The sequence below is a fragment of the Camellia sinensis genome, chromosome 11, assembly GCF_055761805.1.
Source record: "Camellia sinensis isolate YWXY chromosome 11, ASM5576180v1, whole genome shotgun sequence".
In the NCBI taxonomy this organism is placed as follows: Eukaryota; Viridiplantae; Streptophyta; class Magnoliopsida; order Ericales; family Theaceae; genus Camellia; species Camellia sinensis.
Genome location: NC_138971.1, coordinates 85037758 through 85052708, shown reverse-complemented (window position 1 = coordinate 85052708; position 14951 = coordinate 85037758). Strand labels below are relative to the sequence as shown.

General features: G+C 38.7%; 1 protein-coding gene across 1 annotated transcript; it reads left to right on the top strand.

The window, feature by feature from the left end:
* Positions 1 to 773: 773 nt before the first annotated feature.
* LOC145802455 (uncharacterized) lies at positions 774 to 1889 on the top strand. The gene is made up of 2 exons (XM_082895176.1): positions 774 to 1354; positions 1478 to 1889. The coding sequence occupies exons 1-2, from the start codon at positions 774 to 776 to the stop codon at positions 1887 to 1889; spliced, it is 993 nt and encodes a 330-aa protein (XP_082751302.1).
* Positions 1890 to 14951: the final 13062 nt, after the last annotated feature.

Below are 14951 nucleotides of genomic sequence, written 5' to 3'. Positions count from 1 at the left end.
TCCTTGCATGATAAATTGGATCAATGCTTGTATGACCAGTCCTTCTTTCTCTATTTGCATTAATGGTAGTCTTCATGGGTACTTTAAAGGGACTGGGGGCCTTAGGCAAGGAGACCCTATGTCCCCTTATCTTTTTGTGTTGGCTATGGAGGTTTTGGCTAGAATTCTTGCTGAAAAATCTAGAAACCCCCTTTTTAAGTTCCATTGGAGATGTGAGAAGACTAAGATTGTTAATTTGTGTTTTGCTGATGACCTTATGATCTTCTGTAAAGGGGATCCGGGGACTGTTCATCTCATCATGCAAGGTTTGGAGGAATTTAGGAACTTGTCCGGTCTAACTCCTAATCCTAATAAGAGTAATATTTATTTTTCCGGATGTAGTAGTGAGCTTAAAGCTAACATTTTGCAAATTGCCAAATTCACTGAGGGCTCCCTCCCTGTGAAATATTTGGGTGTGCCTTTGATTACCACTAAGCTTAGAGCGTCTGACAGCCAAACCTTGGTTGATAGGATGACTAAAAGGATCAAAAGCTGGACCAGTAAATTGCTATCTTATGTTGGTAGAGCCCAACTCATCTAGTCTATTCTTTTCTCGATGCAAGTTTATTGGTCTTCTATTTTTATTCTCCCTAAGAGGGTTATCCGTGACATTGAAAATCTGCTCAGATCTTTCCTTTGGTCTGGGACGGAGCTGAAAAAGCATAGTGCTAAAATTGCTTGGAAGCATATTTGCAAAAAAAAAAAAAAATGAGGGTGGGCTTGGTTTTAAGGATATGGAGGTTTGGAATAAAGCGGCTATAGCCAAACATGTTTGGTATTTGTTTTCAGGTGGGGAATGTTCTATGTGGTGTCAATGGGTTAAGTCCTACTTACTTAAGGGTAAGAGTTTTGGGGGTATTAAGATGCCCAGTGATCCATCCTGGGTCTGGAGGAAGCTTTTATCGCTTAGGGATTTAATTTTCCCTATTATCAAATTCAAACTTGGTAATGGTGAAAATGTGTTCCTCTGGCATGATAACTGGCACCCCTTTGGTTCGCTTTTGCTTCGGTATGGTCCTAGGATTTTATATGATACCAACCTTCCTGACAATTCTAAGGTTAGTTCAATTATCTCAAATGATTCTTGGAATTGGCCTTTTCCTAACTCTTGGGAGATACAGGAATGGATTGCTGCCACTCCTCCTTCTCTTAAACCTTCCCTTGATTCCCCTGATATTCCTGTGTGGAGTTTGACTGCTGATGGCTCCTTTTCTATTCACTCTGCTTGGGAATGCTGGAGGGACAAGGGCCCAAAGGTTACTTGGTCTAATCTCATTTGGGGTCCTCCTGTTATCCCTAGGGTTAGTTTCATTGTGTGACTGGCTATCCATGAGAGAGTTAACACTGGGGATAGACTCCAAATCTTTGGTCTTCTTACGAGCCCTAGCTGCCCTTTATGTTGTGCTCCTGAGGAAAACCACTCCCATCTGTTCTTTAGGTGTCTCTACTCCTCTAGGATTTGGGCTGTTATCCAAGCTAAGTGTAATTCCCATTGGCCTTCTTTGCCCTGGTTGGAACTTGTTGAGTTTGATACTAAATCCATCAATGGTAAATCTCTGAAATCTGTGATTATGAAACTCTCTTTTCTCTGCACTATCTACCACATTTGGATGGAGAGAAATAGTAGAATCTTTAGTAAGGTTTTCAAACCTGAAGAGGTTGTCACTAACTCTATCATCCAAATGGTTAGGGGTAGACTCCTTTCTATGGAAAATGTGAAAGCTTATGCAGGTGACAACTGGTATTTGGAACAATGGAACCTACCTTCTAAAATCCTGTTGCAATCCCAAACTGCTGCAGCTGAAAGGAATTCGAGTGGTGTGAATTTCCCTACATTGAGGGTTGAGTGATGGTGAGCAGATAAGGAGTGTTTTGTCTAACAAATTGTGCTGTCTTGCAGATGGTGTTATTCTCAGATTCTATCAGCTATTATGGATCCCAAATGTTTACAAAATCTGGAGCCTATGAAGGGAGGGTTGAGTGATGTGAGCCAGTACAGTTCCTCTTGTAAATGTGGGTTGAGTGGGGGGAGGAAGTACATATATTTTAGACTAACATGTACTATATATTATATATATTTTGTGCAGGTTTATGGAATTTCAAGTACATTGTTCAGCTGGCTGGAATGAGAGAGCACGAAATATGTGGGCCGAGTGAGGGGAGGTCCTATACTGAATGCTTGTTGTTCAATATATTGTTATGGAAATTCCTCTCTATTATATGTTGAACAGGTTAAGCAGCAACTTGTAAGGTGGGATTGCTCCTGGCAGTTTCTTTCGGATGATTATTGGATTTGGGCTTTGGCTGCAAGAAGTTTGCTGTTGGTGACTATCTTTGGGCATTGGCAGCAATCTGTGCCGGGGTTTGCCTGGTGGTGTGAAGGTGGCTGCAATCAGCGCCCCTCTTTGACGTTGTACGCTGTGTGGATTTGCTCTTCGGTGATGGCTGCAAGTTGCGCCTTGCCTAGGCATTTCAGTGGGTTCATAAGCTATTTTCATTTCTGTATGTACATATTCTCTTATAGTGTGTTTGTAATTTTTGTATTCCAAATTTTGTCCCCTCTTTGGGCTGTTTTGTCTTTAGTTCTGGTCATGTTCGAGACTAAGTATTGGGCTGGTGTATTGTTGGCTCTCATGCTGGTCCTTGCTTTTTCCCCGGTTCGGTGCAACTGCTGGGCTGGTGTTGTATTTGTGCAAGACCCCTGTCTATAGTAGGGACATGGTTCTTGAACATTTATTATGATCTGCTTAGTCGTTTTGGCTGCGTGTGTTCTTGGAGCCTAAGCAAGATTAGTTTGAGTGAAACTTGGCCTCTTAAGCCAATGAAACTGATAGCTGCCTAAGCTAATTAGTTTCTGTAATAAAAGGGCGAAGGTTGTAGAAGGACGGAGGGGGTTAGAGAAAATCTTTCTTCCATGGTGGTGGAAGAGAAAGTTTGGGCAAAGAAAGGGAAATATGATGCGAATTGAAATTCAACTTTTTGGACTTGAGAATTGAACACTTAGGTGATTTAGAAAACATTAAATGAGTTGCTTAGGTAAAGGTAATATCGTTAAGCTACCATTACTCCGTATATTCTCTTTCTTTGGAGGCTAAGAAAGATTAGTTGGAGGTAAACTCAGCCACCTAAGCCAATGACACTACTAGTTTGCCTATGCTAATTGGTTTGTAGAAGAAAAGAGAGAAGGTTGGAGAAGGACGGAGAGAGTTAGGGAAAAAAACAGGAAGTTAGAGAGACGATAGGGAATTAGGAAGAAAATTAAAGGAAATTCAAATTCATCCGTTTGGACTTGAGAACTGAACACTTAGGTGATTTAGAAAACATGAAATGAGTTGCTTAAGTTAAACTAATACCGTTAAGCTACAATTACCCCGTAAATTCTCAGTCTTGTAGGCTAATCAAGACTAGTTTGCGTGAAGCTTGGCCTCTTAAGATAATGACTAAGCTAATTTGTTCCAACAATAAAAGAGAGAACGTTCTAGAAGGACGGACGGAGAGAGCCAGAGCGAATCTTTCTTCCTGAGTGGTAGAGGAGAAAGTAAGAGAAAGGAAACGGAAATACGATGAAAAGTAAGGCGGATTCAGATTCATCCTTTTGGACTTGGGAATTGAGCACATAGGTGATTTAGAAAACATTAAATGAGTTGCTTAGGCAAAAGTAATATCGTTAAGCAACAATTACTCCGTATATTCTCTTTCTTGGAGGCTAAGAAAGATTAGTTTGAGCTAAACTCAGCCACCTAAGCCAATGATACTACTAGTTTGCCTATGCTAATTGGTTTGTAGAAGAAAAGAGAGAAGGTTGGAGAAGGACGGAGAGAGTTAGGGAAAAAAACAGGAAGTTAGAGAGACGATAGGGAATTAGGAAGAAAATTAAAGGAAATTCAAATTCATCCGTTTGGACTTGAGAACTGAACACTTAGGTGATTTAGAAAACATGAAATGAGTTGCTTAAGTTAAACTAATACCGTTAAGCTACAATTACCCCGTAAATTCTCAGTCTTGTAGGATAATCAAGACTAGTTTGCGTGAAGCTTGGCCTCTTAAGATAATGACGGAGAGAGCCAGAGCGAATCTTTCTTCCTGAGTGGTAGAGGAGAAAGTTAGAGAAAGGAAACGGAAATACGATGAAAAGTAAGGCGGATTCAGATTCATCCTTTTGGACTTGGGAATTGAGCACATAGGTGATTTAGAAAACATTAAATGAGTTGCTTAGGCAAAAGTAATATCGTTAAGCTACAATTACTCCGTATATTCTCTTTCTTGGAGGCTAAGAAAGATTAGTTTGAGCTAAACTTGGCCACCTAAGCTAATGATACTAATAGTTGCCTAAGCTAATTAGTTCCTAGAGCAAAAGGGGGAAAGGTTAGAGAAGGACGGAGAGAGCAAGAGGAAAAAGAGAAAGCTAGGGAAATGAAAGGGAATTGGGATGAAAATTAACGGGAATTCAAATTCGTCCGTTTGGGCTCGAGAACTGACCACTTAGGCGATTTAGAAAACATGAAATGAGTTGCTTAAGGTAAACTAATATCGTTGAGCTACAGTTACTCCGTAAACTCTCTTTCTTGGAGGCTAATCAAGATTAGTTTGTGTGAAACTTGGCCTCTTAAGACGATGACTAAGCTAACTTGTTCCTACAATAAAAGAGAGAACGCTAGAGAAAGGAAATGGAAATACGATGAAAATTTAGGCGAATTCAGATTCTTCCTTTTGGGCTTGGGAATTGAGCACTTAGGGGATTTAGAAAACATTAAATGAGTTGCTTAGGTAAAAGTAATATTGTTAAGCTACAATTACTCCGTATATTCTCTTTGTTGGAGGCTAAGAAAGATCAGTTTGAGCTAAACTTGGCCGCTTAGGCTAATGAAACTAATAGTTGCCTAAGCTAATTAGTTCCTAGAGCAAAAGGGAGAATGTCGGAGAAGGACGGAGAGAGTTAGGGGAAAACTTTCTTCTTGAGTGGTAGGAGAGAAAGTTAGAGAAAAGAAAGGGAATTAGGATGCAAATTAAAGGGAATTCCAGTTCATCCTCTTGGACTTGAGAATTGAACACTTAGGTGATTTAGAAAACTTCAAATGAGATGCTTAAGTGAGACTAATACGGTTTTGCACAATCACTAAGTAAAATCTCTTTTCTGGAGGCTTAGCAAGATTAGTTCGAGTTAGACTTGGAAACTTCAGCTAACGAAACTGTTCGTTGCCTAAGCTAATTAGTTCCTAGAAAAAAAGAGAGCGGGCGGAGAGAGTTAGAGAGAAACTTTCTTCCTGAGAACTAGAAGAGGTAGTTGGGGAAAAGGGAGGTAAATAGAATGAAACTTACAGGGAATTGAAATCCATCGATTTGGATACGAGAATTGAACACTTAGGTGATTTAGATAACATGGAACGAGTTGCTTAAGTTAAACTATTAACGATATAAGCTACGATTTTTCCGTAAATTACCTTTCTTGGAGCCTAAGCAAGATTAGTTTGAGTGAAACTTGGCCTCTTAAGCCAATGAAACTGATAGCTGCCTAAGCTAATTAGTTTCTGTAATAAAAGAGCGAAGGTTGTAGATGGACAGAGGGGGTTAGAGAAAATCTTTCTTCCATGGTGGTGGAAGAGAAAGTTTGGGCAAAGAAAGGGAAATATGATGCGAATTGAAATTCAACTTTTTGGACTTGAGAATTGAACACTTAGGTGATTTAGAAAACATTAAATGAGTTGCTTAGGAAAAGGTAATATCGTTAAGCTACAATTACTCCGTATATTCTCTTTCTTGGAGGCTAAGAAAGATTAGTTGGAGGTAAACTCAGCCACCTAAGCCAATGATACTACTAGTTTGCCTATGCTAATTGGTTTGTAGAAGAAAAGAGAGAAGGTTGGAGAAGGACGGAGAGAGTTAGGGAAAAAAACAGGAAGTTAGAGAGACGATAGGGAATTAGGAAGAAAATTAAAGGAAATTCAAATTCATCCGTTTGGACTTGAGAACTGAACACTTAGGTGATTTAGAAAACATGAAATGAGTTGCTTAAGTTAAACTAATACCGTTAAGCTACAATTACCCCGTAAATTCTCAGTCTTGTAGGCTAATCAAGACTAGTTTGCGTGAAGCTTGGCCTCTTAAGATAATGACTAAGCTAATTTGTTCCTACAATAAAAGAGAGAACGTTCTAGAAGGACGGACGGAGAGAGCCAGAGCGAATCTTTCTTCCTGAGTGGTAGAGGAGAAAGTTAGAGAAAGGAAACGGATATACGATGAAAAGTAAGGCGGATTCAGATTCATCCTTTTGGACTTGGGAATTGAGCACATAGGTGATTTAGAAAACATTAAATGAGTTGCTTAGGCAAAAGTAATATCGTTAAGCCACAATTACTCCGTATATTCTCTTTCTTGGAGGCTAAGAATGATTAGTTTGAGCTAAACTTGCCCACCTAAGCTAATGATACTAATAGTTGCCTAAGCTAATTAGTTCCTAGAGCAAAAGGGGGAAAGGTTAGAGAAGGACGGAGAGAGCAAGAGGAAAAAGAGAAAGCTAGAGAAAGGAATTGGGATGAAAATTAACGGGAATTCAAATTCGTCCGTTTGGGCTTGAGAAATGACCACTTAGGCGATTTAGAAAACATGAAATGATTTGCTTAAGGTAAACTAATATCGTTGAGGTACAGTTACTCCGTAAACTCTCTTTCTTGGAGGCTAATCAAGATTAGTTTGCGTGAAACTTGGCCTCTTAAGACGATGACTAAGCTAACTTGTTCCTACAATAAAAGAGAGAACGCTAGAGAAAGGAAATGGAAATACGATGAAAATTAAGGCGAATTCAGATTCATCCTTTTGGACTTGGGAATTGAGCACTTAGGTGATTTAGAAAACATTAAATGAGTTGCTTAGGTAAAAGTAATATTGTTAAGCTACAATTACTCCGTATATTCTCTTTCTTGGAGGCTAAGAAAGATCAGTTTGAGCTAAACTTGGCCGCTTAGGCTAATGAAACTAATAGTTGCCTAAGCTAATTAGGTCCTAGAGCAAAAGGGCGAAGGTCGGAGAAGGACGGAGAGAGTTAGAGGAAAACTTTCTTCTTGAGTGGTAGGAGAGAAAGTTAGAGAAAAGAAAGGGAATTAGGATGCAAATTAAAGGGAATTCCAGTTCATCCTCTTGGACTTGAGAATTGAACACTTAGGTGATTTAGAAAACTTTAAATGAGATGCTTAAGTGAGACTAATACGGTTTTGCACAATCACTAAGTAAAATCTCTTTTGTGGAGGCCTAGCAAGATTAGTTCGAGTTAAACTTGGCCGCTTAAGCAAACGAAACTGTTCGTTGCCTAAGCTAATTAGTTCCTAGAAAAAAAGAGAGCGGGGCGGAGAGAGTTAGAGAGAAACTTCTTTCCTGAGAACTAGAAGAGTTAGTTGGGGAAAAGGGAGGTAAATAGAATGAAACTTACAGGGAATTGAAATTCATCGATTTGGATATGAGAATTGAACACTTAGGTGATTTAGATAACATGGAACGAGTTGCTTAAGTTAAACTATTAACGATATAAGCTACGATTTTTCCGTATATTACCTTTCTTGGAGCCTAAGCAAGATTAGTTTGAGTGAAACTTGGCCTCTTAAGCCAATGAAACTGATAGCTGCCTAAGCTAATTAGTTTCTGTAATAAAAGAGCGAAGGTTGTAGAAGGACGGAGGGGGTTAGAGAAAATCTTTCTTCCATGGTGGTGGAAGAGAAAGTTTGGGCAAAGAAAGGGAAATATGATGCGAATTGAAATTCAACTTTTTGGACTTGAGAATTGAACACTTAGGTGATTTAGAAAACATTAAATGAGTCGCTTAGGTAAAGGTAATATCGTTAAGCTACCATTACTCCGTATATTCTCTTTCTTGGAGGCTAAGAAAGATTAGTTGGAGGTAAACTCAGCCACCTAAGCCAATGATACTACTAGTTGGCCTATGCTAATTGGTTTGTAGAAGAAAAGAGAGGAGGTTGGAGAAGGGCGGAGAGAGTTAGGGAAAAAAACAGGAAGTTAGAGAGACGACAGGGAATTAGGAGGAAAATTAAAGGAAATTCAAATTCATCCGTTTGGACTTGAGAACTGAACACTTAGGTGATTTAGAAAACATGAAATGAGTTGCTTAAGTTAAACTAATACCGTTAAGCTACAATCACCCCGTAAATTCTCAGTCTTGTAGGCTAATCAAGACTAGTTTGCGTGAAGCTTGGCCTCTTAAGATAATGACTAAGCTAATTTGTTCCTACAATAAAAGAGAGAACGTTCTAGAAGGACGGACGGAGAGAGCCAGAGCGAATCTTTCTTCCTGAGTGGTAGAGGAGAAAGTTAGAGAAAGGAAACGGAAATACGATGAAAAGTAAGGCGGATTCAGATTCATCCTTTTGGACTTGGGAATTGAGCACATAGGTGATTTAGAAAACATTAAATGAGTTGCTTAGGCAAAAGTAATATCGTTAAGCTACAATTACTCCGTATATTCTCTTTCTTGGAGGCTAAGAAAGATTAGTTTGAGCTAAACTTGGCCATAATTAGTTCCTAGAGCAAAAGGGGGAAAGGTTATAGAAGGACGGAGAGAGCAAGAGGAAAAAGAGAAAGCTAGGGAAATGAAAGGGAATTGGGATGAAAGTTAACGGGAATTAAAATTCGTCCGTTTGGGCTTGAGAACTGACCACTTAGGCGATTTAGAAAACATGAAATTAGTTGCTTAAGGTAAACTAATATCGTTGAGCTACAGTTACTCCGTAAACTCTCTTTCTTGGAGGCTAATCAAGATTAGTTTGCGTGAAACTTGGCCTCTTAAGACGATGACTAAGCTAACTTGTTCCTACAATAAAAGAGAGAACGCTAGAGAAAGGAAACGGAAATACGATGAAAATTATGGCGAATTCAGATTCATCCTTTTGGACTTGGGAATTGAGCACTTAGGTGATTTAGAAAACATTAAATGAGTTGCTTAGGTAAAAGTAATATTGTTAAGCTACAATTACTCCTTATACTCTTTTTCTTGGAGGCTAAGAAGGATCAGTTTGAGCTAAACTTGGCCGCTTAGGCTAATGAAACTAGTAGTTGCCTAAGCTAATTAGTTCCTAGAGCAAAAGGGAGAAGGTCGGAGAAGGACGGAGAGAGTTAGAGGAAAACTTTCTTCTTAAGTGGTATAGGAGAGAAAGTTGGAGAAAAGTAAGGGAATTAGGATGCAAATTATACCCACCCAAAAAAGGATGCAAATTAAAGGGAATTCCAGTTCATCCTCTTGGACTTGAGAATTGAACACTTAGGTGATTTAGAAAACTTTAAATGAGATGCTTAAGTGAGACTAATACGGTTTTGCACAATCACTAAGTAAAATCTCTTTTCTGGAGGCTTAGCAAGATTAGTTCGAGTTAAACATGGCCGCTGAAGCAAACGAAACTGTTCGTTGCCTAAGCTAATTAGTTCCTAGAAAAAAAGAGAGCGGGGCGGAGAGAGTTAGAGAGAAACTTTCTTCCGGAGAACAAGAAGAGGTGGTTGGGGAAAAGGGAGGTAAATAGAATGAAACTTACAGGGAATTGAAATTCATCAATTTGGATATGAGAATTGAACACTTAGGTGATTTAGATAACATGGAACGAGTTGCTTAAGTTAAACTATTAACGATATAAGCTACGATTTTTCCGTATATTACCTTTCTTGGAGCCTAAGCAAGATTAGTTTGAGTGAAACTTGGCCTCTTAAGCCAATGAAACTGATAGCTGCCTAAGCTAATTAGTTTCTGTAATAAAAGAGCGAAGGTTCTAGAAGGACGGAGGGGGTTAGTGAAAATCTTTCTTCCATGGTGGTGGAAGAGAAAGTTTGGGCAAAAGAAATGGAAATATGATGCGAATTGAAATTCAACTTTTTGGACTTGAGAATTGAACACTTAGGTGATTTAGAAAACATTAAATGAGTTGCTTAGGTAAAGGTAATATCGTTAAGCTACCATTACTCCGTATATTCTCTTTCTTGGAGGCTAAGAAAGATTAGTTGGAGGTAAACTCAGCCACCTAAGCCAATGATACTACTAGTTTGCCTATGCTAATTGGTTTGTAGAAGAAAAGAGAGGAGGTTGGAGAAGGACGGAGAGAGTTAGGGTAAATAGGAAGTTAGAGAGACGATAGGGAATTAGGAAGAAAATTAAAGGAAATTCAAATTCATCCGTTTGGACTTGAGAACTGAACACTTAGGTGATTTAGAAAACATGAAATGAGTTGCTTAAGTTAAACTAATACCGTTAAGCTACAATTACCCCGTAAATTCTTAGTCTTGTAGGCTAATCAAGACTAGTTTGCGGGAAGCTTGGCCTCTTAAGATAATGACTAAGCTAATTTGTTCCTACAATAAAAGAGAGAACGTTCTAGAAGGACGGACGGAGAGAGCCAAAAAAAAAGAGAACGTTCTAGAAGGACGGACGGAGAGAGCCAGAGCGAATCTTTCTTCCTGAGTGGTAGAGGAGAAAGTTAGAGAAAGGAAACGGAAATACGATGAAATGTAAGGCGGATTCAGATTCATCCTTTTGGACTGGGGAATTGAGCACATAGGTGATTTAGAAAACATTAAATGAGTTGCTTAGGCAAAAGTAATATCGTTAAGCTACAATTACTCCGTATATTCTCTTTCTTGGAGGCCAAGAAAGATTAGTTTGAGCTAAACTTGGCCACCTAAGCTAATGATACTAATAGTTGCCTAAGCTAATTAGTTCCTAGAGCAAAAGGGGGAAAGGTTAGAGAAGGACGGAGAGAGCAAGAGGAAAAAGAGAAAGCTAGGGAAATGAAAGGGAATTGGGATGAAAATTAACGGGAATTCAAATTCGTCCGTTTGGGCTTGAGAACTGACCACTTAGGCGATTTAGAAAACATGAAATGAGTTGCTTAAGGTAAACTAATATCGTTGAGCTACAGTTACTCCGTAAACTCTCTTTCTTGGAGGCTAATCAAGATTAGTTTGCGTGAAACTTGGCCTCTTAAGACGATGACTAAGCTAACTTGTTCCTACAATAAAAGAGAGAACGCTAGAGAAAGGAAATGGAAATACGATGAAAATTAAGGCGAATTCAGATTCATCCTTTTGGACTTGGGAATTGAGCACTTAGGTGATTTAGAAAACATTAAATGAGTTGTTTACGTAAAAGTATTATTGTTAAGCTACAATTACTCCGTATATTCTCTTTCTTGGAGGCTAAGAAAGATCAGTTTGAGCTAAACTTGGCCGCCTAGGCTAATGAAACTAATAGTTCCCTAAGCTAATTAGTTCCTAGAGCAAAAGGGAGAAGGTCGGAGAAGGACGGAGAGAGTTAGAGGAAAACTTTCTTCTTGAGTGGTACGAGAGAAAGTTAGAGAAAAGAAAGGGAATTAGGATGCAAATTAAAGGGAATTCCAGTTCATCCTCTTGGACTTGAGAATTGAACACTTAGGTGATTTAGAAAACTTTAAATGAGATGCTTAAGTGAGACTAATACGGTTTTGCACAATCACTAAGTAAAATCTCTTTTCTGGAGGCTTAGCAAGATTAGTTCGAGTTAAACATGGCCGCTGAAGCAAACGAAACTGTTCGTTGCCTAAGCTAATTAGTTCCTAGAAAAAAAGAGAGCGGGGCGGAGAGAGTTAGAGAGAAACTTTCTTCCGGAGAACAAGAAGAGGTGGTTGGGGAAAAGGGAGGTAAATAGAATGAAACTTACAGGGAATTGAAATTCATCAATTTGGATATGAGAATTGAACACTTAGGTGATTTAGATAACATGGAACGAGTTGCTTAAGTTAAACTATTAACGATATAAGCTACGATTTTTCCGTATATTACCTTTCTTGGAGCCTAAGCAAGATTAGTTTGAGTGAAACTTGGCCTCTTAAGCCAATGAAACTGATAGCTGCCTAAGCTAATTAGTTTCTGTAATAAAAGATCGATGGTTCTAGAAGGACGGAGGGGGTTAGTGAAAATCTTTCTTCCATGGTGGTGGAAGAGAAAGTTTGGGCAAAGAAAGGGAAATATGATGCGAATTGAAATTCAACTTTTTGGACTTGAGAATTGAACACTTAGGTGATTTAGAAAACATTAAATGAGTTGCTTAGGTAAAGGTAATATCGTTAAGCTACCATTACTCCGTATATTCTCTTTCTTGGAGGCTAAGAAAGATTAGTTGGAGGTAAACTCAGCCACCTAAGCCAATGATACTACTAGTTTGCCTATGCTAATTGGTTTGTAGAAGAAAAGAGAGGAGGTTGGAGAAGGACGGAGAGAGTTAGGGAAAAAAACAGGAAGTTAGAGAGACGATAGGGAATTAGGAAGAAAATTAAAGGAAATTCAAATTCATCCGTTTGGACTTGAGAACTGAACACTTAGGTGATTTAGAAAACATGAAATGAGTTGCTTAAGTTAAACTAATACCGTTAAGCTACAATTACCCCATAAATTCTCAGCCTTGTAGGCTAATTAAGACTAGTTTGCGTGAAGCTTGGCCTATTAAGATAATGACTAAGCTAATTTGTTCCTACAATAAAAGAGAGAACGTTCTAGAAGGACGGACGGAGAGAGCCAGAGCGAATCTTTCTTCCTGAGTGGTAGAGGAGAAAGTTAGAGAAAGGAAACGGAAATACGATGAAAAGTAAGGCGGATTCAGATTCATCCTTTTGGGCTTGGGAATTGAGCACATAGGTGATTTAGAAAACATCAAATGAGTTGCTTAGACAAAAGTAATATCGTTAAGCTACAATTACTCCGTATATTCTCTTTCTTGGAGGCCAAGAAAGATTAGTTTGAGCTAAACTTGGCCACCTAAGCTAATGATACTAATAGTTGCCTAAGCTAATTAGTTCCTAGAGCAAAAGGGGGAAAGGTTAGAGAAGGACGGAGAGAGCAAGAGGAAAAAGAGAAAGCTAGGGAAATGAAAGGGAATTGGGATGAAAATTAACGGGAATTCAAATTCGTCCGTTTGGGCTTGAGAACTGACCACTTAGGCGATTTACAAAACATGAAATGAGTTGCTTAAGGTAAACTAATATCGTTGAGCTACAGTTACTTCGTAAACTCTCTTTCTTGGAGGCTAATCAAGATTAGTTTGCGTGAAACTTGGCCTCTTAAGACGATGACTAAGCTAACTTGTTCCTACAATAAAAGAGAGAACGCTAGAGAAAGGAAATGGAAATACGTTGAAAATTAAGGCGAATTCAGATTCATCCTTTTGGACTTGGGAATTGAGCACTTAGGTGATTTAGAAAACATTAAATGAGTTGCTTAGGTAAAAGTAATATTGTTAAGCTACAATTACTCCGTATATTCTCTTTCTTGGAGGCTAAGAAAGATCAGTTTGAGCTAAACTTGGCCGCTTAGGCTAATGAAACTAATAGTTGCCTAAGCTAATTAGTTCCTAGAGCAAAAGGGAGAAGGTCGGAGAAGGACGGAGAGAGTTAGAGGAAAACTTTCTTCTTGAGTGGTAGGAGAGAAAGTTAGAGAAAAGAAAGGGAATTTGGATGGAAATTAAAGGGAATTCCAGTTCATCCTCTTGGACTTGAGAATTGAACACTTAGGTGATTTAGAAAACTTTAAATGAGATGCTTAAGTGAGACTAATACGGTTTTGCACAATCACTAAGTAAAATCTCTTTTCTGGAGGCTTAGCAAGATTAGTTCGAGTTAAACTTGGCCACTTAAGCTAACGAAACTGTTCGTTGCCTAAGCTAATTAGTTCCTAGAAAAAAAGAGAGCGGGGCAGAGAGAGTTAGGGAGAAACTTTCTTCCTGAGAACTAGAAGAGGTAGTTGGGGAAAAGGGAGGTAAATAGAATGAAACTTACAGGGAATTGAAATTCATCGATTTGGATATGAGAATTGAACACTTAGGTGATTTGGATAACATGGAACGAGTTGCTTAAGTTAAACTATTAACGATATAAGCTACGATTTTTCCGTATATTACCTTTCTTGGAGCCTAAGCAAGATTAGTTTGAGTGAAACTTGGCCTCTTAAGCCAATGAAACTGATAGCTGCCTAAGCTAATTAGTTTCTGTAATACAAGAGCGAAGGTTCTAGAAGGACGGAGGGGGTTAGTGACAATCTTTCTTCCATGGTGGTGGAAGAGAAAGTTTGGGCAAAGAAAGGGAAATATGATGCGAATTGAAATTCAACTTTTTGGACTTGAGAATTGAACACTTAGGTGATTTAGAAAACATTAAATGAGTTGCTTACGTAAAGGTAATATCGTTAAGCTACCATTACTCCGTATATTCTCTTTCTTGGAGGCTAAGAAAGATTAGTTGGAGGTAAACTCAGCCACCTAAGCCAATGATACTACTAGTTTGCCTATGCTAATTGGTTTGTAGAAGAAAAGAGAGGAGGTTGGAGAAGGACGGAGAGAGTTAGGGAAAAAAACAGGAAGTTAGAGAGACGATAGGGAATTAGGAAGAAAATTAAAGGAAATTCAAATTCATCCGTTTGGACTTGAGAACTGAACACTTAGGTGATTTAGAAAACATGAAATGAGTTGCTTAAGTTAAACTAATACCGTTAAGCTACAATTACCCCGTAAATTCTCAGTCTTGTAGGCACAAGACTAGTTTGCGTGAAGCTTGGCCTCTTAAGATAATGACTAAGCTAATTTGTTCCTACAATAAAAGAGAGAACGTTCTAGAAGGACGGACGGAGAGAGCCAGAGCGAATCTTTCTTCCTGAGTGGTAGAGGAGAAAGTTAGAGAAAGGAAACGGAAATACGATGAAAAGTAAGGCGGATTCAGATTCATCCTTTTGGACTTGGGAATTGAGCACATAGGTGATTTAGAAAACAATAAATGAGTTGCTTAGGCAAAAGTAATATCGTTAAGCTACAATTACTCCGTATATTCTCTTTCTTGGAGGCCAAGAAAGATTAGTTTGAGCTAAACTTGGCCACCTAAGCTAATGATACTAATAGTTGCCTAAGC

Coding starts and splice junctions, on each gene's coding strand:
- LOC145802455 (XM_082895176.1), top strand. CDS start 774: ATGGAGGTTTGGAATAAAGCGGCTATAGCCAAACATGTTTGGTATTTG. Junction 1,355..1,477: donor CCTAGGGTTAGTTTCATTGT/GTGACTGGCTAT, acceptor TCTGTTCTTTAG/GTGTCTCTACTCCTCTAGGA.